Source organism: Panthera tigris, chromosome A1 (assembly GCF_018350195.1).
Source record: "Panthera tigris isolate Pti1 chromosome A1, P.tigris_Pti1_mat1.1, whole genome shotgun sequence".
Taxonomy (NCBI): domain Eukaryota; kingdom Metazoa; phylum Chordata; class Mammalia; order Carnivora; family Felidae; genus Panthera; species Panthera tigris.
Genome location: NC_056660.1, coordinates 209,281,875 through 209,308,026, shown reverse-complemented (window position 1 = coordinate 209,308,026; position 26,152 = coordinate 209,281,875). Strand labels below are relative to the sequence as shown.

The window sequence follows — 26,152 nt, the reverse complement described above, 5'->3', positions numbered from 1 at the left end:
AGGGAGAAAAGGAAAGAAAGGGAACAGAACAAGGTTTTTATTTTAAGCCAGGGAAAAGGTAAAGAAGTTCTTATCCAATGACTTCCATTTCCTCTATCAGGTAAAGGAGAAGGCTAATGCTGAAGGAGGAAGGGTAGGGAAAGCAGGGAATATATACAAGTTAAATAGCCTTGAAGAAGCTACCACACAGAATGGGGAAGAGAGAGGACCTGAGCCACACAGAAAATTTTGGGTCCAGTTCTAAGTGCTAGAAACTACAAATTGGAAGTAAGTTGGGGCGCAAACTAGGCCACGAAGCTTAAGTTTCTATTTTTTTACCCAGATGGCCTCAGCAGTGCTGATGGAGGAATAAAAAGGATGATCGACAGAGGTAGGATTGAGCAGAAAGACAATGGTACAAAATGTCTACGAAATTTGTCAAGCAAGTGAATGAAGTGAGGGAAAATTAATTGAAGAAAATAGAGGGGTTCAATGCACTGAAAACCAAAGGGCAGACTTAGCAGAATTGAGGGAATAAGGCTGCTATTAAATATAGGAGACTGTGGTCAGAGTGGAATTAAGATTTGCGAGATGGGGCAATTCTAGATGATCATCAAGTCCAGGTATGGTCATGCTGTGGGTGGCTGGAAGAGAATGATGCTAAATGTCAGTGAAGCTGAGGAAAGAAAAAAAGAAGTGATGACAGGGTTTGGTCTCTTCATTAAATTGATGAAGTCACCCAGAAAATCAGTGGAGATATAACCAGGAATGGAGATGAGAGACATAAGAAAAGTAGAAGATGGGACATTAACTCATCCCTCTTTCAGCAATACTGAAGGACACCAATACTCACCTAGGTCAAGGGCTCAGGTCTATCCTGCCACAGATCCTACTCCCAGACTACCTGGGAAGTCAAATGTGAGGACCTGTCCATCCCATATCATAAATTTTCTACCACCAATGGCAGCTAAATGCATATATATTTCTCATGCCTGAGCTATAAGCAAGAGCTAGATCCTTGGAAACAACTTGTACTAAAGAATAAAAATTGTACTAAAAGTAGAAATGAATTCTACGTGCCTGAATTTCATCTCTAAAATGTTTTTGGAACATGGTTCTAATATTCATGATAACCAGGAACAATGATGCTTTCACTTAAACATCATGTACCACAGTAAACTCTCTGCAGCAACAGAGCACAGCAATGTGACTACGGTAGAGGAAATAAAGACCTTCCAAAATTTAAGATTTATCAGAAATAGATACTAAGCAGAGCAAAGTATAACTGTATGTACAACACACACACACACACACACACACACACACACACACACACAGCAAATAAAGAGAATGTGTTTTTCCTTACCGTTCTGGATCAGTGTTTACTCCAATAACTGGTTTAAGTCTGTCCAAGACTTTACTTGCCGCCAGAAGCATCGTGCCATCACCTACATAACCAGATTTGTTACAAAACTAGTTTTTAACATCATTCTGAACACAAGTACTTTTATTTTAACAATCTCACTCCCACCCCATCCTGTTGACCACCAGAGGCCTCTCCACTGCCTTTCTACCCACCAGCCCTAACCCAGGATTTCTCAACAGTGGCAAGACTGACATTTTAGGCCAGATAATTCTTTGTTGTGGGGGGCTGTCCTGTGCATAACAGGATGTTCAGCAGTATCCATGGCCTCTACATGCTAGATGCCCAGTAGTAGCCTCCAGTTGGGAACTACTGCTCTAATCCTATCACTTCTATTAGCCAATTCTTTTTCTTTCTGTCATAACATCAATCCAAACTCATAAAATATTTTAATGAGAATATATCTAACAAAGTGTCCGGTGTAGATTTTTCTAACAAATGCTATCAATTTAAAGCTTTAGAAAGAATGTTCACTAACTTAATAATAAAGCTCAGGAAAAAATAGGTATAAGTATATGAGAGTCAGAGTGGGATGAAATTTAATCCTGTTAAACTCTTAAATAATTTCAACTTTTTTTTAAGACTAGTATAACTAAACCAAAATACAGTTACAACTCATTCTTTGAATCATATTTGAAGTTAAATATACCTTTAATATACATGGAACCTCACAATAACATCATTCATTCACTAAAAAAGCAAAATGTTACATATAGCAGATCTTTTTAAATCTTATCCTAAAAATCTAAAAATGCATCTTGTGGTAGGATTCTGAAGCCTTCAATACAGCTACACTACAGGGTATCTGGAAATGTATATTAAAGAGCATTTCTGTATTCCAATCTTTCCCTCTGTAAAACTATTACCTCCTGCAGCTATGACAGCGTCTGCCCATCGAACAATTTCTTCATCATATTCTCTCCTCTTTACTAGGCGAACCTCAATTCCCTCATTCCTAAGATAAGAAAGTAAACGTTACATAAAATTTCCACTAATAATTTAAAGGATGTTTTCTGAGAGGCAAATTATTACAATGATGTAAAATAAACTTGTTTTATAAACAAATTTATGTTTAGCTTTGCAAGCTTAGCTTCATTTTAATTACAACAGCCAATTAACTATGGTAAGTCAAGATGCACAAGAGTAAACTGAAAGTTAACAATGATCCCAAATCTTTTACATGCTTTAAAAACATGTTGTTACAGTCCCTGACAAATAGCAATATTGATAAATGAGAATTTCAATTCATTTTCTCTATTCCTAATGCTAAAATTCATTAATACAAAAATGTCCTAGAAGAGTCACATCTTGAGAGACTTTTAATTATAAAACAAAATAGTCATTACTTTAAATCCAAAATATTCATTCAGTTGTCAGACACTGAAACCGTAACTAAAATACTTTCTACTTTGCATGTTCTCACACTGATTCTCTTATATAAACTTATTCACTGACTGCATTAATTGAATTAACTGAAGTTTCTATGATATTCAGACATTCAAATAATATTTTAATGAACACCCATATAATCTAGTATTGTTTAAAAAAACATTACATATACAGTTCAAGCATAATGTATACAGAATTGTCTCTGTGGAAAAGGCACTTCTCAGACCAAATATTAACTGAAAATCTGTGAAATTTTCAGAGTACAAAAATTTCCTTAGAAACACTACAATGTCAACTCCATTAACCACGATATAATTTTCTGAAAATTATTTTATAACGGAAATCTTTACTAAAAATCGCAGGATCATCTTCTAGTAAAAATAAAAACTAAAAGTCCTGAATACAAAAGCCCATCCAAGATCCAATCCCAATGACTCACCGTAAACTATCTAGAATATGCTCTACATTTTTGGTGTGAATATGATGCCGTTCAAGCAGTCCACTGTAGCTAGAGCCTTTCAATGCAAGCTATATCAAAATAAAACAAATTCTGTCTTATTACATGTCATATAGTACACAGTAGAACATCTCTCTTTAAAAAACCCTATGTAAAAACAGAAAGATTTTTTTTTTTAAAGGTATATTTGTAGGACTACAAGTTTAAACTGAACTAGAAAGCCTGGCTTCAGAAAATTATAATTTGGTTTCAATACCAAATACAGCATTAAGTTTCCTGAATCACGTAGTTAACAAGATCTCAAAATTTGCCTATTTGGGGCACCTGAGTGGTTCAGTCGGTTGAGCGTCCGACTTCAACACAGGTCACGATCTCACAGTTTGTGAGTTCAAGCCCCGTATTGGGCTCTGTGTTGACAGCTCGGAGCCTGGAGCCTGCTTAGGATTCTGTGTCTCCCTCTCTCTCTGCCCCAACCCACTCGTGCTCTCTCTCTCTGTCTCAAAAATAAATAAGCATTAAAAAAATTTTTTTTGCTTACTTTACAACTAATTTTTTAAATGGATTTTTAACACATTGCATACGGCTACTCGAAGACCAAAGATAAACTAATCTTCTAATATTTTAGAAGGCAGTTAGATGACCTTTACTCCACTTGGATTTGCAGCTCTCTTCTGTTCAGATTTATGAACTCTATTTGGAATTTCCCCCACACAATCCAAACAAAGGACTGGTTAGCTCACTGAAATTGGATAACATTTAGATATAAAGACATATATCATTCAAGAATTATCTTTCCTAGTCCATTGGAGTGACATTTTATAATGTTACTACCGTACCATTAATATTCTCCTTTTAAAGTATATGTCTTCTAAATAAAATAAAAGTAAATAAAATGTTGAGAGAGAAGTTTAGAAATATCTTCAATGAACATCCATTTAATCAAGTAGGAAATTTGTCCAGTAGAGTGAATGCCAGAATTAAAAAGCATATTGTGGGGCATCTGAGTGTCTCAGTCAGTTAAGCATCCGATGTCAGCTCAGGTCATGATCTCGTGGTTAGTGGGTTCAAGTCCCACGTCAGGGTCTGTGCCAACAGCTCGCGGCCTGGAGCCTGCTTCAGATTCTGTCTCCCCCTCTCTCTGCCCCTGCCCCACTCACACTCTCTCTCAAAAATAAACATTAAATAATAAGCATTAAAAATATAATAAACAAGCAAAAAGAGTTTCTCCTACAAAATTTCCAAAAGCAAACATCACTTCTGCCCAAGTAGCCTGAAAGTTAAAATACAACAAAGCATGAACGGAAAAATGGATTCTAAACCAACAAAAATTTGTCCACATTAAAGTTAGATGTGATAGGTCATTTCCTAAATGATCCAACTGCTTTTATTAAAGTATCATAGATATTTTTACTTGACCTAAACTGAGTTTATTACAAAACAAATTTTTAACTTATTTTACAGTCAGCTGAATGTTACTACTTTGTACTCTCTGTGATAAGTCACAGGAAAGCTCAGTAAGGGAAGGAAATAGTCTTCAAATTTAACGCATAAGAAATACACAAGCTTTTTGAGACAATGACCTGTTTGTTTGGTATGTAAACTCACAGGCAGAATTGAAGCACTCTTAAAAAGAGTACCCACTTAACTAAATGGTACACTGTTAACTCAAAACTGCCTTACACTGATGAGAAACACCTAGTCAACAGCTGGAAAGTAAACTATTCCACTTAGCATGATCAGGCCTGGTACAGTGAACCCTAAATATTTCTCCAGCTATATTTGGCATTTATCTTAGATCATTTCAGTTTCACTTAGCCTTTCTCCCAGGCACTCACCTTTACTTTCCCCATAATTCTCTTCCTACTTCTGCCTTCCTCTTTTTATCCTGTTTACCCATTCCCTCATACGTTGGGATTGCTCAAGGTTCCATCCCTGACTTTCTTACCTGCTCCCACTTCGTGTTCTTGGAGTTACCTCCCTGCTGCAGGACTTGATGGCCCAAGTATACACTGGCAACTATGAAATATACACTGTTAGCTCACATCTTTCCTTTAAGCTTTCGGCTCAAATTTTCAACGTGAGCATTTATACTCCCCCATTGGTAGATCAGGTACCTTTCCCCACAACCATCTAAATCTGATTACATATTCCTCCTTCAAATTTGCTCTTCTCAGTCCCGTATACCAGTTAATAATACTTACATTTATATAAGCAACAGAATAAACGCAGGCGTCACCTTTAATTCTTCCCTCACACTCAATCTCCACAGTCAGTCAGTGGTGAAGAACAACAATCGTACCTATAAACTGTCTGTCCAATCTGTCCACAGTCATGCTGCCACTGCTTGAGTTCTGGGCAACATCAGCTCTTATCTGGTGTCACGCAATAGCCTGCCTCCAGAATTTCTAACTGCTTCCTTTAAAAGTCTTTATTTCCCAGTCCTCCAACCTAACCACCACTACCAGAAGCCTGCTTTCATACTAGGCCCAGAATGCTAACGTCTCAGAAAAACTGACCTTCCACTCCTCTTGTGGGGAAAGAGAACAGGACAGTTGTCTTCTATTGCTAAAAAACACTGAAAATGACTAGGACATAAAGCAAACTCCTGTCCATGACATTTAATACCCTGGTAAGGTCCAGCCTACCTGTTCCCCTTCTATATACTTACTCTTGAACAATGATTTTCAAACTGCCCTTAAAATGGCTGTCACATCAATTTATTGATCACAAGCAGCACTGGTATTAAGAATAAACTCTACTACATGCAACTGCTCAGTTGTTTCACATTACCTTTTATTTCAAATACGAGTATATGTACTTAGTGAGTCATATGTAAAATTTTTCCAACTGTAGATTACAGTCAGAAATATCTCAGTTCTTTTGGCTGGCAAAGATTAACTTCTCCACTGTCTCATTAGTACTGTTCTCTACCCTTGACATATAAATTCTTCCTTATTCTTTAATATTTAATTAAAATACCCTAAACTTAAAGGATCTCATTTCACTCTCATCATATTGGCAAAAATGATAAAGTCCACCAAGTGCTAATGAGAACATGGGGTATCAGGGAGATGTTCAGTGCTTATGGAAATATTATTTGTACTTCTAATTGCATTTTTTAATAGAAAAAACTAGAAACAACCTCATTATCCAAACAATGTAATACTTGACAGCACTTAAAATGAATTAACATATATCAAAATAGAGAAGTTTCAAAACCAATAGTGAATAAGAAAAGTAAATTTCTAAAGAACAGGTATACAATTTAAAGAATATATTATTGATGTAACTTTAAGACACACAATACACTTTTTATGGGCATGGTCACATTAATAAATGTATAACATATGCATGAAAAAGATATATATGTGTGTGTGTGTGTGTATATATATATATATATATATATATATATATATATTTAACAACTTCAGGCTAGTGGTTACCTCTAGGGACACAGGGAGGGAAAAAGTTGGAATAAGGCTTTAGTTATAAGTTATAACATTCCCTTTAAAAATATCTCTGGCATTGGGGCACCTGGGTGGCTCAGTTGGTTAAAGGTCCGACTTCGGCTCAGGTCATATTCTCACGGCTTGTGGGTTCGAGCCCTGTGTCGGGCTCTTTGCTGACAGCTCAGAGCCTGGAGCCTGCTCTGGATTCTGTGTCTCCCCTTCTCTCTGCCCCTCGCCTGCTCACACTCTGTTTCTCTCTCTCAAAAATAAACAAATATTTAAAAAAAATTTTTTTTGTAAGTATCTCAAGCAAATGTGGCAAAATATTAGTATCTGTTAAGTCTCAGTAGCTGGATATACAGGGGTCTATTTTGAAAGTTCTCTATGTGGTAAAAACATTTCATAACTGAAAGTCTAAACTTTAAAAAGATCACTAGCAAGTCTACTTAAAAGTTGAAAAAATGCAAAGGTCATCTTTTTCTCTTTCATTCTTACCCTTCCCAAATTACTCCCTCCCTTCTCTGTATTCCCATGGACCACTTACAGTTATAACACAATTTAAAATATTTTCTCCATACATTTGGGAACCCTTTTATTCACCTGTGGTTCCCCAGAACCTAGCAAGTGCTCAATGAATGGGTGACACTTTAAACAAATTAACCAACAAACTTCATGAATGTTGGCAATAGTGACACTGTAAGCAAGTTTTATTTTTAAACATATTTTTAGATCTTATTTTTAAAGACCATAATTTTTATAATTATTTTCTCCACTACAAAAATACTTTTTTTGAGAGAGAGAGACAGAGTACAACAGGGGACAGGGGCAGAGGTAGAGAGCCAGAATCTTAAGCAGGTTCCACAGTCAGCACAGAACCCAACCCGGGACTCGATCCCACAGCCCTGGAATCATGACCTGAGCCAAAATAAAGAGTTGGACACTCAACCAACTGAGTCATCCAGGCGCCCCACAAAAATACTTCTTAGAAGTAAACAATTCAAAAGTACCACTTCCTCCGAGAAATGGGCTTAAAAAAAAAACATGAGCAAAAGTTAAATTCAATAAGTCTTCAGTTACTTTAGCTGTCTGTTTTATAAAGGAACCTATTTTGAAGTGACCAAATCAGTACCATTTTAAGAACAAAATTTAATAAGTAATGGTGACATTTACATAATGATCATTATTGTGGCTAAAAATCCTAATTATGCTGCTTTAAATTATGTAAATTTCCAATCAATTTGCTCTTCCTAAAAATTATGTAAACAAGGAAAAACAGACACTATACCTATTTCAAAGTCAAAGAGGCTGATAAATAGAAAGAGGTTAGGTTACTTGATCCAGTTTACAAAGCTAATAGATTGGTGCCAGTATCCAAACTCAGATCTCCTGCTTTTTTTTTTTTTTTTTTTAGTTTTTTTTAATGTTTATTTTTGAGAGGCAGAGAAAGAGAGAGAGCACAAGCAAGGGAGGTGCAGAGAGAGAGGGAGACACAGAATCCGAAGCAGGCTGCAGGCTCCAAGCTGTCAGCCCAGAGCCCGATGTGGGGCTCGAACTCACAGACTGTGAGATCACGACCTGAACTGAAGTCGGACGCCTAACTGACTGAGCCACCCAGACGCCTCTTCAGATCCAAGACTGAGCGCCCAAGGCGTCCCTGCTCTCAATCCAAGACTTTCCACTAGAGACTCCTAACAACCCTACATTAGCTATAGATTTCACTCCTCCTTGGGAACTGTAAATGCTCATTAGGGCACTAAGCCTCATTTTAATGATTAAGTTACACAGGCCAAGAACTATTCTGTTCCTATGTCCTAATTCTACCAACTTGCAGTTAGGAAGAAGAAATCCAATTGACTAACCTCTCCTTGAATGCAAATGTCTTATGGAGGTTGGTCTAATCTCCTGCACAATCCACATCATATATAATGAACTTTCCTAAGGCATGAAATAACCGGCACGTTTGGTGATATTTTGAAATACACCTATTACGTATTACAAAGATCAGTGATAGCGAAAAATAAAGTTAACTTACACCTTACTAGCTAAGAACATACTAATGTGCATTGATAAACACTTTTTTACTCAAAACTTAATTCATATAATCAAAAACACAGGAAAAGGGATCACAGTAAGAAATTATGTTGTTTACAGTCTCATGGCTGGCCACATATTTGTAGTTTTGAAAACCTCCCCTAAGTAATCCTGATAAGAAAAGCCTGAAAATCAGGGCTCTAAAGCACACTGGTCAATGATTACGTTAGTGGTGGAATTTCAGCTACTGTAATATTCAACCCTTTTACATCTTTCTGGGTCTCCCATTTAACGACAAATATTTATGGGAAGGAGTGTACTGTAAGTCTCTATTTTCCAAGTTGTATCACACAAAATTTGACACATTTTTCTGTCCCCCTTCCAAAATCCCATGGCCAAATAAAAATCCTGTTTTGTTTAGGCTTATGTTTCTTTAACACATGAAGCCTCTTCCAGGAAACTCATGTTGGTAACCTCTATCTTAAGATTTCAGCAGCTAACGTCTTTCAGAAGAATGATAGCTGGAAATACGGCTCTGGACTGGAAGCCTCCAAGAGAAAAGAACTAAAAATAACTTTTAGAAAGACAAACGTTTTACTACCTTTTTTGGTGGGGATGGGAAGGTGGAGAGGATGATGAATAAGATGCAGTCTTTGCCCTGAAGTCTAGAGAAGAAAATAATCAGATCATACTCAGAGGTGGAAAGCTCAAATGTGTAAGTATTGGGAAGATACAGTGAAGAGTACCTAACACAACTTTGGGGCCCAAGAGGGGCACAGCAAGGTTACAAAGGAAGGCTTCCTATGACAGTAACATCTGGAGCTTGACCTCAAAGGAACTTGGTTAGAGGAAAGAGAAATATTCGCACTAAAATAGGCTGCAGAGGAAAAGACACTAGCAGATACAAATCAAACCACCCTGAAATACCATTTTTCACCTCCCAGCTTGGTAAAACTCCAAAATGTGATAAACTTCTTGTGGAGTAACAGCAACTTTCATCCATTGCTGGGGAAGGTATACATTGGTACAGCCTTGGAGGGAAGAAATTTAGCAATACCCATTAAAATTTCAAACGTACATGCCTTTTGACTCAGCAATTCCACTTTTAGGTATTTATCTTAGAGCCTGGTTCACACATACATAAATTAACACACACGTTATTCACTATAGAATGTATTTTAATGTTTATTTTTGGGGGGGTAGGGAGAGAGTGTGCATGCATGCAAGCGGGGGAGGGGTAGACACGGGGGGGGGGGGGGACAGGTGGACAGAAGATCCAAAGTGGGCTCTGAACTGACAGCAGCGAGACCAATGTGGGGCTCAAACTCACAAATCTGAGATCATGACCTGAGCCAAAATCAGAAGCCTAACCGAATGAGCCCCCAGGCACCCCCATTACAGAATGTATTTTAATAAATTAAGACATGCACACAATGGACTCCCACACATACTATTTTAAAGAAAGAACAAGGTGCAGAATAGCTTAAATAGTATGTTATCACTAAGTAAAAAGGGGTGGGACAAAGAAAAATAATATTTCATTGTGTTGATTTGTATGTATGGATTATTTCTGGAAGGAAACACAAGGAACTGATAACACTGGCTACTTCCAGGGACAAAAACACAGTGCCCAGTAACAAGAATAAGAGACTTTTCATTGTATAGCCTTCTGTATCTTTTACATTTTGAACATTTTAATGCACTAATCCATAAATACATAAAATTAAATCAGCACAGCACCTAGTGAAAATTAAAACAGTTTGAAATTAGTGGAAAATGAAGTTCGAGACAAAAACTGATTAGAAATAAAGCTCAACAGACATACAGGAGCCAGTTCATGAAGGGCCTTGTTTGGCATACTAAGTAAGGATCATGAAGCTTCCCATAGAGCAGTGTTTCTCAAAGTGTGATCTGGGGACCACCTGCAAACCTGGAGAGCTTATTAAAAATGAAGTCCCCTGGACAGAGCCATCAACCTTAAGGGTGTGTGGTTGATAAAGGCAGAGTCTTGAGTCTCCACAAACTGAATCAGAATCTTGGGGTGCAAAGGTTCAGGTATCTGCATTTTAACAAACTTCCTAGGTGACTCTACCGGTTATGGGGAGCTTTTGAGTAGTTCTAAGCAGAGGAGTAAACTGGCCAGATGTTCACTATAGATAGACCACTCTGGTGCCTGTATCTGAAAGATTTGAGAGGAGTGAGACTCTGTTAGAAAGCCCTGGAGGCACTCCAGATCATGTTCTTTAATTTGATAAATATTCATATACACTACATTCATTGCACACCATGTGGCAAAAGTATTACCTGCCCAAGAACCACAACCTAAGCTACACCATCACTGCAGGAAACACTGTTAAGGGAAACAAAATCCAAGGTGCTAGGATCTCCCAAATATGTTAGGAAGGTAATAACTATGAATAATTCAATCCAGTAATAAAGGGACTGCTAAATGAAATTATTCCATCCCATTATAAAGATTAAAAAACAACAACTAGGAGTGCCTGCAGGGGTGGCTAGGTTGGTTAAGTGACTCTTGGTTCCAGCTCAAGTCATGATCTCACAATTCCTGGAGAGCAGAGCCTGCTTGAGATGCTCTCTTTGCTTCTCTCTCTGCCCCTCCTCTGCTTATGCATGCACACACACACACCCATACATGCACCCAAACTTTAAATAAATAAATAAATACATAAATAAGGCAACCATTAAAAGGAGTTGCGTGGAGGGAGAGAAGGGTGGAAATTGTTCATGTCTCATTTAGTATATATTAAAATAGTTTTCAATAAAACCTTCTCTTTGGCCAATAAGGCATGATAACAATGTCAAAACCCTTTCCAATCATCTTTGATTCATCTAAAGATCTAATTTGTTGAGTGTCACAGACCCTATAAATAAAAGTCCCACATCTGCCAACAGCTACATCTCTTATGATGTAAGTAAATTGGAATAATAGTTTAATTATCCCTTGCAAGGTAATGAGCCAGCAGAGGTAAAAATCCTACACCAGAAATTCACAGGAAACATCACTGCACGAATTAAAAATAAAGCAATGCCACCAATAAGAGTAAGTGAAAGACCAAGCTTCAAAGATTTAACCCTATTTTATACATGCTTTATCAACTAAGAAGTATTTCCTCTACTTAAGTAACCCATGAGGCTTTGGGGTATAAGATTATACTGGCACTCCATCCTTCATCTTCTATGTGCATTTTAACAACCTAACAGAGACCTATTCTGCAACAAAACCACCACCTCCACAACAAAAGAGAACCCTCTGGTATAAAACTTCAGGTTACCATGACACTATAGACACCAGAGGTAAGGTGCCAGAGACTAAAGTAAGCACATGGCCACTTTCTTTTGTACTCAATTCACATTATTCATATATCTTAGTATCTTTTACCCCAGCAAAACAGCAAACAATATTAGCCAGCTTATCAGTCCTACTACAGAGTCCCATTTTAGAAAAACTTTACACAGCCCCATATTCTTTGGCCTCAACTCCATCTACTGCTACTCCATTCTGAATACTGGCTTTAATGTAAATGGTAAACTCAAATCAGTAAGGAACTAATCCAATATAATGTAACTGAAATGACAACAACGACTATTTCACTGCCTTGAGATTACAAAACCATGTGTTCTATAGTACAGAAGTTTTAACGCTAAGTTTTCTTCTCCCAAACAGCATTACCTAGCAATAGACAAATATTTACCTATTAGAGATTTCTCTTTAGATACCCATAGTGGGTACACTATGTAGTTCAATTTCTAAAGACTTATTGATCTGCCTACATTTAAAATGTTTTGATTAGTGGCAATCTAATTCAGAGGTCCCAGAATTAATCTAATTTAGAGGACACTCATCTTCTTGAGGCCTTGAAAAATCATCCAGAGTTTCAAAATGCCAGCACGAAAAAGAGCCTGTAGAGGCTATCTAGTCCAGCCTACTGTTTCATATACTGAACTAGGTGAAAGCACTTTTAAAACCTGACAGTACTACAAAAAGGTATCATTTTCATGCATGAGGCCCAGAGAAGTTAAAAAGACTGATAGGAAGTTAACCACACAAACTGGGCCTAGAACCCCAAGCTCCTAAATCCCAATCCCACACTCCAAACATGCCAATGGAGTGTGCTACTTTAAACTGCTGCGAGGGGCTTTGATAAAATTGTATAGAAAACATTTTTATACATATGTTTGACAATTTCTAAAAAGTAGATCTTGCAAAACTGGGAGTACAATCCAAGGGACACACCTCTTTCCCAGAACAGAAACAATGTGCTTGCCTCTGACATTATTCCCTGCCTCATCCCCAATTTCACTCCCTGACAAAACATAACTACTCCAACTTCCTACTCAAATTAACTGATTTACTTTTTAAAATGATACAATTGTCTTCTATAAATCGCTACATCTTCAAACACTAAATGAGAGGAAACACACCTGCACCTAGCACCTCCATTAAAGGAAAATAGGGACCCTGCTCAATTAACTCATTGAAGAATCAAGAAGTTTAATGCTGAAAACAGACTCCATATTTAAGCAGTGAGGATTTACAATTTCATTTTGATACCTCTGCAAAATATTACGAAAAAATCTGAAGATTACAAACCATACCAGAAGTTTAAAACAAGCTGTCCACTCTTACACAGAATTCTACAAGATTATGGTTATAAGCATGTATAACTCCAAAGCCTTTGGGGCCACAGTATCAACAATTAGAGATTTCCATATTGTTCATGGTAGCATCTTCACTCCCCTTTTCCTAGAGTTGGTGGATAGGGAGCATGGGTTCAGAAGTTTCAAAAGGAGAGGGAAGAGAGAAGATATTCAGGGCTTTTTCTTGTTTGGATTTATATACTTCTGCAAACATGTTACTATCTGTACCAAATACAGTCTCTTGTGGAGATACTATGTTATAGACGTAGGCTCTTTATTTCATAATTGCCAGGTTCACCTGCCTTCTGTCCTGCCCTTTCTACTTAATAACACAAAGTCAAATTTTCTCCCTTGCTAACCTCTGAACTCAAAACACGTGTGCTTTTAAAACAAGCTGCTAGAACCTTGTCTGACGACCACGTTCCATCACGGAAAAGGCTCGCCCAGACCGGCTTTCTGGAGTATCCCAGGCCTAGCAGTCCTGCAGAGTAAAAGGGGGTGTGTCCGCGGTACCTTCGTCCTCTCTCCCACTTCCCGCAGCGGCGCCCGGGGGGGGGGGTCCCTTTTTCTCGGGGAGGCTTGGGGAGCGGTTTCCAGGGCGTCCAGACCTCAGCCACTGGCCCACCTTTCTCGGGGCTGTTGTTGCTAATCCCCAAAGGGAGAATAGGGAGTGGGGCTAGTGAGGGCGCAAATGAATCCCCAAACCCTTCCCACTGGGAGCCACTGCCCCCTCCCAAGTCTTCCTCCCCGTCTTGGGGGGGGGGGGGGTCTCTGCAGTTTCAATGACCCCCTCCCCCCCTCTCAGCATACACAGAGGGCGGGGGTCTACGAGCGAAGCCAGAAGGATGGAGGGCAGCGAGCGGGGAAGGCTGGGCATTTAGGGCGCCGGGGTAGAAGGGTCATCCCGAGAGGTCTCCGCCACACCACAAAGCCGGGGTCGAGCACACACACAACCGCGGGGGCCGCAGGGACCCACCAGCTGCTTCAGATCCTCCTCCGAAAGCTCCGCGTAACGGTACCGCTGCTGCTCGAACTCATACCGGGTGGTTTTGGCGACCACCACCACCCGCGAGGGGCGGAAGCCGCCTTCGGGGCGGCTGCCACAGCCCGCCAGCTCGCGCAGCTGCCCCTGCCCCAGGTGTCGCCGGCCGCCGCCGTCACCGCAGAGCCGCGGCCGCGCGGCGGGGCCTCCCGCGCCCGGCCCCCTCAGCACCGCCGCCCGGCCGCCTGCCACACGCCGACAGCTGCCCAGCAGGAAGCCTCGGTAGCAAGTCATCCTCTGCCCGGCGGGGCTGCAGGCCCGGGCTCCCGCCACCAACAGTGCGCGCGGCCCGCACAGACCCGGCCTCTAACTCCGCGCCGGGCGGGCAGAGGTTAAGAGCACTACAGTGCGTGGCCCGCGCCGCGAGGGGGACGTGCCCAGACGTTGACGGGGGCGGGGAAAACCCGGCGACTGGGAGGAGGGAGAGCCCGAGCAAGGGAAAGGTGGGCGGGGAAGAGCTAGAGGCCTCAGGGTGGTGGGTTTTGTTTGTTTGTGTATCCGTTTCCATCCACGCCTGCGCAGTGGCCGCTTCGACACCCGGGGGCCGACCTCCAGCTCCACCCCCTTCCCTGGGTGGGCACCAAACCCACACGCCCGCCCCCAACTCTGTGAACCAATCAGAGTCCGCTGCGGTTTCGGAGCCTGAGGAGCTGCGGGGGTTGGCTGTGGCCAGAAGAAGGGCTGGGATTCTATTTGGCGATAGAGCTGCTTTAGGAATCCAGCTGGAACCGGTCTGAAGCGGCGCGGGGGACTGCGGGTGGGGTTTCGAGCGCCTGGCGGGAGAGCAGGTGCCTGTAAGCACCTCCTTGCCTGGGCTTCTTTATTGCTCTTGAAGCGACCACATAAAACCACTCTTTAATCATGGCACATAAAACTGCATTCTTTATTCCTTCGTTCAACTAAGTCTAGGCAGATGGCCAATATGACCAACACTGGGCTGGGGGGTGTGGGGGGAGGGGGAGGGTCAAGGAAACTGACCAAAGACCATGTGCATAATTTGTGGGGCCTAGTGCTAAATGAAGATGCGAGCTTCTTGTTCAGAAATTATCAAGAATTTCAAGACCGAGAGCGGTAAGCCGGGTGCCCGGCCCATCTAAGCATGGCGCCCGTGGGACTGCACAAGTTACAGCCTCTGCTGACAACCAAAAAACTATCAGTCCGGAGGGAGACAGGTAGCCATTGAGGAAATTAGAGGATAGCGGGTAGAGGAATCTGGCCAAGTGAAGCATTTCTGGATGGGGAGAGAACGTTGAAAAGGTAGCTAGGACAAGAGAGAAAGCTTAAGAATGTTAGTAATTTGGACTTTATTCTATAGGCAGTCGTGGCCTTTTGAAAGCTTTTAACTGGAAAGATGTGAGTCCTGAAAACAATGTTTGAGGACTGTTGATCTGGCTTGGGACTATTGAGTGGATTGGGAGGCAGGGGTAGGAAGGAGACTTGGCACTGTTGGAATAGTTAGACGTGGCCCTAGGTTGAGTTGGTGGTAATGGACGTGCAAGAAAATGCTCGCATGATAAGGGGAGAGTCAAATGGCAGTCCACATCCTACTGTTACCCTAATGCTCCTCACATGCACTTGCTTTGGCTCCCTCTTTGCTTCTTTAGAGTCCTAGCACTATCAATAACTAGTCTGTGGACTTTGGGAAGGTTGCTAACTCTTTCTGGGCCTCGGATTCCACATCGGTAAAATGAAGATACTGAACTAGAGTGGCACCAAGGCTCTATCAAGCCCAAATTGATTCTGAATCTGGGCTCTTCCTTTTCAGCTAGCCACCACCACCACCATTTATTCATGGGTTCACTGAATATTTATGGAATCCCTAATGTGTGCCGGGTACTATATTATTAGGAAATATACAATTGAGTCTGATAGATGTCTACTTTTAAAGTATTTTTTAAATGTTTATTTTTGAGAGACAGAAGGAGACAGAGCATGAGTGGGGGGAGGGGAGGGGCAGAGAGAGAGGGAGACACAGAATCTGAAGCAGGCTCCAGGCTCTGAGCTGTCAGCACAGAGCCTGATGTGGGGCTGGAATGCACAAACCGTGAGGTCATGACCTGAGCTGAAGTCGGACGTTTAACTGACTGAACCACCCAGCCACCACACAGTATTTTTTAATGTTATTTTTTTGAGAGAGAAAGCATATGGAAGGGCAGAGGGAGAGTGAGAGTCTCAAGCAGGCTTCACGCTGTCAGTGCAGAACCCAACATGGGCTCAAACTCACAAACTGTGAAATCATGACCTGAGCCAAAATCCAGAGCCAGGCACTTAGTCAACTGAGCCATCCAGGCGCCCCAGATGTCTTTTAGTAGGTCACTGGCCAGGAACGTTGCCTCACAGCAGGTGCTAATAGTGACTTGTAGTGGAAATTTAAGCACATCTCTTAATTTCTATGGGATGTGAGTTACTCATTTTTTTATTTTTCTTTTTTTTTAACTTTTTATGTTTATTTTTGAGAGAGACAGAGTGTGAGTTGGGGGAGGGGCAGAGAGAGAGGGAGACACAGAATCTGAAACAGGCTCCAGGCTCTGAGCTGTCAGCACAGAGCCTGATGTGGGGCTGGAATGCACAAACCGTGAGATCATGACCTGAGCCGAAGTCAGACGCTCAACTGACTGAGCCACCCAGGCACTCCTGTGAGTTACTCATTTATAACTTGAACATCCTCAAGGTCCTTTCTCTTCTCACTATTCCAACACTGTTATAGTAAGGATTTCTAGAGAGGAAACAGCATGAGCAAAAGTATGGAGAATGAAATAGCAGTTCTGAATTCCTAAAGAATTTAGAGGGAGGCAAGCAACAATGAAAGGTGAGGCTAGAGAGGCAGATTACTATAAAAGGTGGATGGGGGTGTTTATAGCAGCACTATCAACAATAGCCAAAGTATGGAAAGAGCCCAAATGTCCATCGATGAATGAATGGATAAAGAAGATGTGAGGGGCACCTGGGTGGCTCAGTCGGTTGAACATCCGACTTCAGCTCAGGTCACGATCTCACGGTCTGTGAGTTCGAGCCCCGCGTCGGGCTCTGGGCTGATGGCTCAGAGCCTGGAGCCTGCTTCCCATTCTGTGTCTCCCTCTCTCTCTGCCCCTCCCCCGTTCATGCTCTGTCTCTCTCTGTCTCAAAAATAAATAAACGTTAAAAAAAAAATAATAATTAAAAAAAAAAAAGAAGATGTGGTATATATACACAATGGAGTATTACTCGGCAATCAAAAAGAATGAAATCTTGCCATTTGCAACTACGTGGATGGAACTGGAGGGTATTATGCTAAGTGAAATTAGTCAGAGAAAGGCAAAAATCATATGACTTCACTCATATGAGGACTTTAAGAGACAAAACAAATGAACATAAGGGAAAGGGAAAAAATAATAAAAACAGGGAGGTGGACAAAACCTCATAATGAGGTGGACAAAACCTCATTATGAGAAAAGACTCATAAATATGGAGAACAGAGGGTTACTGGAGGGGTTGTGGGAGGGGGGATGGGCTAAATGGGTAAGGGGCTTTAAGGAATCTACTCCTGAAATCATTGTTGCACTATATGCTAACTAATTTGGATGTAAATTTAAAAAAATAAAAAATAAAACAAGTTAAAAAAAAAAGGCATATGGGGGAAAGACATGGAAGGTGTTATATCAATGCTTAGGAACTTGGCTTTTATGCTGTATATGCTAAGAAGCCACTAAAAGGGGAAAATGATATGCTTAGCTTTGCAAATATTATTTATGAACAGGAATTTCTTAGAAGAAACAAGCAGAGAATAAATATCTGAAATATACTCAACCTTATTAGAAATTAGAAAAATACAAATTAAGGTAATTTCACTGAAATAGTCTTTCACATCCACTAGATTGGCAGAGATTAAGAAGTTTTGCCAATCTTCTAAATTATTTGAAAGCTATTACATCAAGGCTTTATTAGGCTAAACATTCCCAGTTATTTCAATAACTTCTCCAATGCCACAGTTTCTAAATATCATCTTAGAAACTTTAAATGTGTTCATGTATTCCAGTTTGTCCACTCCAAGTCTGATGTCAAAAATCATGCAGTACTGTGGGTATGATCTATTCATTGCAAAACAAACAAAAGTGCTTGCATTCATGAATTTAATATGAGTTTCAGTACTCTCAAACTACTAAAATAATCTGTAATGTTACTGAGTTTCAAACTCAAACCCCAGGTCTGGCAGTGCTGGTGTACTTTTCTAGAGTAAGCTTACCCAACCACCTGGTAAACACATCTCAAGAAGTTTACTTGTTTTCAACATTTTATGGGAAAAGTTCTATATCATTGTGATACTCACAATTTGAGGATTTACAAACCTTAAGATGCATCCTTCCCAATCCCTAGATCCCCCTCCAACTCACTTCATGTACATTCTGACTCTATGAAAGATATACACCCCCGCCCCTTTTCTTTAATGGCATCCACATACTCTAAGACTTGCATAGGTCATTAGTCTCTGGGGTCAAAGGGTTCCTGGCTTTGGCAGTAATGGATGTAAAATAATAGTTTAAAGAGAGAACATTTTGACGGGCCATAAATTAAGCTGAATAACTTGGTAAAGTCTAAAGTCCTGTTGAAAGAGAAGACTGTTAAGTTTATTATATATCATATATATATATACATATATATGATATATAATTAAATATAATGTTAAATATATATCTAATATATTTGGGAAATATTTAATAAAATTTTAATAAAAGCAGCTTCTATTAAAATCTAAGAAGATGTGTGCTTTGAGATCACCTAATAACTTATGAAAATGATTATCATTGTATGATGATCTCTTCATGTTAAAGAGAGGTCAAAGTATGCAGAAAAGCCAAAAAAGGAGGTTAGATGAAGAAATAGGACAAACAGAAACTATAAGATGTTTCTACTATTATCCAAAATATTACTAAATATTTGCATAAAGATTGTAAGAAGGAATAGTACAGTGGACAGAAAATGATTTGAAAGTCACAAGCTAAATAACATGTTTCTGCTGTGAGTAACCATGTCGTAATCCAGAAATTTTCACTCTTTCTCTGCCTTCCTGATATTCTAATACTATTTTTGATTCTGTTGCACTGGCATTAATATATAGACAAGTAATTGAAGTAATCTGATTTTTTTTTGCTTGGTATTTGCAGAGAAGTTCAAGGAAAATCACAGAAGGAAAGAATGAATTCAAATTATATTAAAATGTTTGAGGCATTGAGAAAACATTGCTCTATCTCCACCTTAAAGTGAGGGCAAGAATGAACATGTTAGGAGGATAAAGATCTCTGTTCCCTGCTTCACTTTAACAATTTAGTGCAATCACAATGTTCCCCTATTGGCTAAGATCTTATAGGAAAAGAGAACCAGTTCTTTAATTTCTTCTCCAAATGTCTTCCTGTTTATGTTAGCTTCTAAAGAAAATTTTCACTGACTATGTTCTGCATCAGAGGCACTTTTTGGGATTGAAAAAAACGCAACCAACTTTAAAATTTGTTTTTCCTTTCTTTTTATTCTTTCATGCTAGAGCTATTCTTTTATTTTTTTTAACCTTCTCTCTACCTTTCCTCTATCATTCTCTCACATTAACTTTTTCTTTTCCATTTCCTGAATCATTGCTTAATTTAGAAGTAAAGGATGGGGGCGCCTGGGTGGCTCAGTCGGTTAAGCATCCGACTTCAGCTCAGGTCATGATCTCGCGATCTGTGTGTTCGAGCCCCACGTCGGGCTCTGTGCTGACAGCTCAGAGCCTGTAGCCTGTTTCAGATTCTATGTCTCCCTCTTCCTCTGACCCTCCCCTGTTCATGCTCTCTCTCTGTCTCAAAAATAAATAAATGTTAAAAAAAAAATTAAAAAAAAAAAAAAGAAGTAAAGGATGCTGTATTTCTTCCTCAGTCACTAGAAAAATGAATTGGCTTCTCTTAGTAGCTCACTTTTTCACTAAGTTATACTCAGTTATAGGGAAGGAACAAAACTGTGAACAATTTATATTCTAACCAAATTATGGTTGAAAGAGTTAACTCAACTTTCACATGCCAAACTAAAATTTTCAGGCATTAGTTCAGGTTTTAGTGTATCTATATGTATCTATATATAATTGCTTTTATTACTGTAAAAGGTATTGTAACAAAATAACGTAACTTTGAAAAATTGTGTATTCACATGTCTACATCCAAATGAATATTGTTCTTCAAAGTAGCGTTTAGTGAAGTTAGACCCATTATTCCAGAGAGATGTCGTCACTGTTCAAAAACTTTTCAGAAATCATTTTGGAACTGTAAATCTTATTCCCTAGTTATGGACTGAATGTTTATGTTCTCCCCCTAAATGTCTATGTTGAAGCCCTAACACCCAATGTGATGGAATTTGGAGATGGGGCCTTGGGGGATAATTACAGTTAGACAAGTTTATGAGGGAAGGGCCCTGATGTAATGGTATTGGTGTATAGGAAGAGACCCTAGAGAGCTTACTGTCTCTCTGCCTGTGTCCCACAAAGAGATCCTGTGAGTAGCCTACAACCAAGAGCAGAGGCCTCAGAATGAAACCTATTTTCTTGGCCCTTTGATCTTCGACTTCTCAGACTCTAGAACTATGAGAAAGAAATGTCTGTTGTTTAAGCTGCATAGTCTGCGGTGTTTTGTTATGGCAGACCGAGAAGAGTAAGATGCCTCTAACAAGGGACTATTTAAGAGTGATGATCAAAAGTCATTTTGAAGTCATGGGGTGATCAAACTTGATTAAAAAATGAAGTATGGCTACAAGCACTGAGACTACTTTTTTGTGTGTAACTCATGAAGTATCTCTGAGACAAATCTCAAAAGAGGAGCATCAAAACTCTGTTGCACGATTGTTAAAATTATTACAGTCTACCATTATTATGGTACCATTTGGGGGCGCCTGGGTGGCTCAGTCAGTTGAGCATCAGACTCTTGATTTTGGCTCAGGTCAGGAGCTCCCAGTTCATGAGTTTGAGCCCTGCGTCGGGCTCTGTGCTGAGAGTGCAGAGCCTGCTTGGGATTCTCTCTTTCCCTCTCTGTGCCCCTTCTCCATTCATGCACTCTCTCCCTCTCAATTAATTAATTAAAACAAATTTTATTATTAGATAAACACTTGTTTATTTGTTTTTGAGGGGGGAGGGGAGTGAGAGAGGGGGCAAAGATTCTGAAGTAGGCTCTGCACTGACAGCAGAGAGGTTGACGTGGAGCTTGAACTCATAAACTATGAGATCACGAGCCGGGATCAAGAGTCAGATGTTTAACCCACTGAGCCACTGAGGTGCCCCAATAAATAAACATTTTTTTAAAAAGAAAAGATTTATTTGGCTATATGTATGTATAAAAAAACAGGCTCTATACAGCTACACCCATAAAATGTTAATGACAATTTAATTACATAAAGCAAAGAATGAGTTAACGTATTTTACTTTTGTATACTTACTGTTTTGTTACATAGGTAATGTATTTTGTTCATCCCTTCAACAACTATTGGATGCTGACCTGGAATCAACCATATACAAGGTACAATGGATACAGGTCCAAGAACAATACTAAATTTAAAGAAATTCATACCATGAATATATAATCTTATAGTATTAGTAAATCCAAAGGTTAAATGAAAATACTCATTTCCCAGAAAATAAACACGACTTAATCAAATGTTAGCATGCAGTTACAGTGTTTTTGAAGAAATGACTGGAAATCTTTAAAATGTTTGTTTTATGACCAGACAGTATATGACTGAAAAAATAAATATCTTAGTTAGATATTTATCAAATCCAGAAATTTATTTTAACTATGATATCTACCAATGTGATGAATAGTCCAAATTAGTTATCAAACCCTATTCTAAATTACCTCTTCAAAAATGATAAATTTTGAACTTCCTAAGTCCATGCATTTCTTAAATTCTTTCATTTTCTCCACAATAATCAAAATGTAAAACCTTATAATTATTTGACTACATAAGAGAAAAATTTTAATTGCAACAAATTATGTTTTATGAACTTTGCTATAAAAACTCTTCAAGGGATGAATAGGATCTTCTCATTTACTTAAGATGATTTAGGATTTTCAGTAAGGTGATCAATCTTCTTGTAGATATTGTCACATTTATAGTAGATAATGCTCATGAACAGGCAACCGACTGTCTGTGGGTCCACCTCGAAGGATCTGTGATATAAATTTAAAATGTTAGAAAATGTTACATTCAGATTAGATTTAATATTGAACACAACTGAACATGAATATGCATGAATTTGCTTACAGGTGATGAAATGCAAAATGTAGAATTTACATTTTATATGTAACATTTGGAAATTTGCTAATTTTAAATTTTAATTTTTTTTTAACGTTTATTTTTGAGACAGAGAGAGACAGAGCATGAACAGGGGAGGGTCAGAGAGAGAGGGAGACACAGAATCTGAAACAGGCTCCAGGCTCTGAGCCGTCAGCACAGAGCCTGATCCGGGGCTCGAACTCACAAGCCATGAGATCATGACCTGAGCCAAAGTCAGACACTTAACTGGCTGAGCCACCCAGGCGCCCTGAAATTTGCTAATTTTAAACATGATATTTCAGATAACTAAACCCTTCCTTAATTCATGGGAAACAAAGTTTAAAAAATTGGACTTTTTATTGCTTTCATAACAGTTCAGCATTTGTATGCATCGCCTCCTGGAGAAAGTACTAAGTGAAAAGGGAAAAATGGCAGAGGAAGAGGGGTTCATATGGTTGACATTTATTTTCCATTATTTCCATTGTTTCTCATTTTGTATGAAGGTAGTTGTATATTACTCTTTCCTAAAATGGAATATAATAAAATATAGACTTCATAAATGTGACTTTTATTGATGAGAGAATTTTGCCATTTAATCCTTATTTCATGTTAACATTTCTAATAGATACCAATTCATTTTCCAATAGACCCTATTTTATTATTGACAATACAAACATTATAAAAGATGATTTTATTTATACATTTCACACATTTTGAAGAATAAGAAACTATTTATTTAATAGTGACAAGAAAAATCATATTCATTTAGTTCTTTGGCTCACTGAGTCAAGCAATCTATAATCCTGATCTGCATATATTTAAAAAAAATTTTAATGTTTCTTATTGAGAGAGACAGAGCATGAGTAGGGGAGGGGCAGAGAGAGAGGGAGACAGATTCCGAAGCAGGCTCCAGGTTCTGAGCTGGCAGCACAGAGTCCAACGCAGGACCTGAACTCACAAACCTTGAGATCATGACCTGAGCCAAAGTTGCATGCTTAACCAACTGAGCCGCCCAGGTGCCCCCTGGTCTGCATATTTTGTACATTTTGATTACATTTTTTAGTATTAGGCAAAGGAAGATATTTCCTCAAGTTTTACACATGTGCTTTGATAGATTCTTAAATTATGTGTGATTAAGTTACCTTTAAGATTTAAAATAAATATAAGTTGGAAAAATGCTTGCTAACACACTATCTTTGTAGGTATGTCGCTCAGTTCTCTGTAGAACAGAATTCAGGCCTAAATGAAACTATTACTGAAAATACTTGGCTCCATTTATATAACAAAGCAGGACTTATTATTTCCTAGACAATCTTTTTCTCCAAAAATAATCATAAGTTTTTGTTTTAAATCTACTCACCAGGGCAAGCACTGAAACCTAAAAATCTGATAACTACTGGTTCTATTTTAACCTTGCTCAATTCATGAATCCTGACAAAAAAATAGTACTTTTTGGCCTATGCAAAAAAGGTCCTTGAGAATAAAGCAAATTCCAAAAAAAGGAGATAAATAGGAGTTTCAGTGTTTCAAGCCAGCTCTGCCTGGTGGATCCACTGTAATATGTTTATTACATTTATGATGTATTTATAAAGTTCTTCTACTATAGCCAATAATAGGAAAATGAGAACAGGTGAAGAGAAATATGAATAAATAGGTAGTTTCAGTGTATGAATGTAATACTTTGTGGTATTTTTATTAAATTTATGCACAAGTGACACACAGGCATCAAAATGAGGATGACTTTTGGTAAAATCCTGATGGAGGCCACACATAGAAGGCAGTCACTTTCAAATCCACTCCTCTGATCCAAAGAGCTAGGACTCTAATTCCCATCCGCTTTATTTTTTTTTATAAAAAATTTTTATTTATTTTATTATTTTACAGAGAGAGCGGGGGGGGGGGGAGAGAGAGAGAGAGAGAGAGAGAGAGAGAGAGAGAGAGAGAGAGAGAGAATCCCAAGCAAGCTCCACGCTCAGTGCAGAACCGGACACGGGGCTCCATCCCATGACCCTGGGATCATGACCTGAGACAAAATTGAGAGCCGGATGCCCAATTGACTGAGCCACCCAGACGCTCCCTCATCCACTTTAAACATACCAGTTCCATTAAAAACAACAACAACAACAACAAAACAATTTCATATATTAGGATTGTGTAGAAGATTTCTTTCTTATACCTCCGACCTAACAAAAGAAAAATTATTTACCTGATCTATTCTTAGTTGCTTTGATGAAATCATCCTCATCCTCATCACAGCTTTCACAGTTTAATTGTTGGAGGATTGCATCTGACTGGCTTTCCGCTTGGTTTACATCTTCCTGTTTACCAAAGCTTCGAAGTGCAACGAGCCGATGATGTATTGCCGCGTACAGATACCCTGTATCTTTGGCACTGGCCTGCATGAGGAAAATTAAGTTGTTAAGAATATAAATAACTGAATAATAGCCACGTTTTAGAGATTTTTAATCTTTCACTCTTAGTAAGGAAGGAATTATATGGCAGAAATCTAGGATATAAATAACCCTAGAAGTTAAAGGGTAAAAAGCCATACATCCTGAACCAAACAAATTAAATCCAAAAGTGAATAATTTTATAACAGGTCCCTATTTGTGTGTTTTAAACTGAGAAATGAAATTTTTTGATGTAAAATTTCTACTTGAATTCAAGACTATCCCTCCTCCGCTATTTTACACCATAGAAAATTATAGGGTTCGGTGAATAACAGACCTCCGCTTCCTTTACATCACTTTATTTAGACATCCCAACAAGCCTCACAGCTCTGTGGAAAAGCAGAGCTCATTAAAGCAGTCTAGTATTGCATCATAGAAGTCAATGCGCTGTCCACTGTGCCACAGAGCCGTCCTTATGATATTGTATCATAAACACATCATAAGTCTTTGCTTTCAGTACTTTTCTATGCTATTTTTTTTTTAACGTTTTTTTATTTATTTTTGAGACAGAGAGAGACAGAGCATGAACGGGGGAAGGTCACAGAGAGAGGGAGACACAGAATCGGAAACAGGCTCCAGGCTCCGAGCCATCAGCCCAGAGCCTGACGCGGGGCTCGAACTCACGGACCGCGAGATCGTGACCTGGCTGAAGTCGGACGCTTAACCGACTGCGCCACCCAGGCGCCCCTCTATGCTATTTTTAATAGTTGCTGTTAATATAAAAAATGGTGGTAACAATCACATTTGTATACCATTTACGGTTACTACGTTCTTTTTTTATTCAACACTTACAACAAAACTATGAGTTAGTCATTTATTCCATTTATATTAGCAAAAGCATTTAGCACAAGTATTCAATTTATACTTACTTCCCACGTCCCTTTACAGATGAGGAGATATGGCTCAGAAAGGTACAATGATTTGCCTGCATTTACATAGCTAGTCAGCAAATCTGCTGGGCTCGAATCCCAGACCTTTGTCATCAGAGTCAGTGCTCTTTTAAGGCAACAT

At 39.2% G+C, this 26,152-nt stretch overlaps 2 protein-coding genes across 10 annotated transcripts in view; both read right to left on the bottom strand.

Moving 5' to 3' along the window:
* NADK2 (NAD kinase 2, mitochondrial) overlaps positions 1-14,892 on the bottom strand; it is a 48,955-nt gene extending 34,063 nt beyond the window's left edge. Inside the window, exons 1-4 of one of the 7 annotated variants that reach the window (XM_042996426.1) lie at positions 14,364-14,892; positions 3,231-3,319; positions 2,269-2,357; positions 1,346-1,427 (exon numbers count right to left, since the gene is read on the bottom strand). In XM_042996426.1, coding sequence (XP_042852360.1) covers positions 1,346-1,427; positions 2,269-2,357; positions 3,231-3,319; positions 14,364-14,663 — 560 coding nt within the window. In that variant the 5' untranslated portion in view covers positions 14,664-14,892. Of the gene's footprint in view, positions 1-1,345; positions 1,428-2,268; positions 2,358-3,230; positions 3,320-3,889; positions 3,911-5,193; positions 5,265-9,329; positions 9,458-9,655; positions 9,740-13,791; positions 13,813-14,363 lie in introns of those variants that run through there. The other 6 variants (XM_042996433.1, XM_042996456.1, XM_042996443.1 and 3 more) reach the window with 6 other exon arrangements.
* Positions 14,893-21,783: 6,891 nt separating this feature from the next.
* Positions 21,784-26,152, bottom strand: part of RANBP3L (RAN binding protein 3 like) — a 43,627-nt gene continuing 39,258 nt past the window's right edge. For all 3 annotated transcript variants that reach the window (XM_015543520.2, XM_042960485.1, XM_015543521.2), the window contains 2 exons: positions 24,898-25,087; positions 21,784-22,585 (listed from right to left, as the gene is read on the bottom strand). In XM_015543520.2, the coding sequence (XP_015399006.1) occupies positions 22,542-22,585; positions 24,898-25,087 (234 nt within the window). In that variant the 3' untranslated portion in view covers positions 21,784-22,541. The remainder of the gene's footprint in view (positions 22,586-24,897; positions 25,088-26,152) is intronic.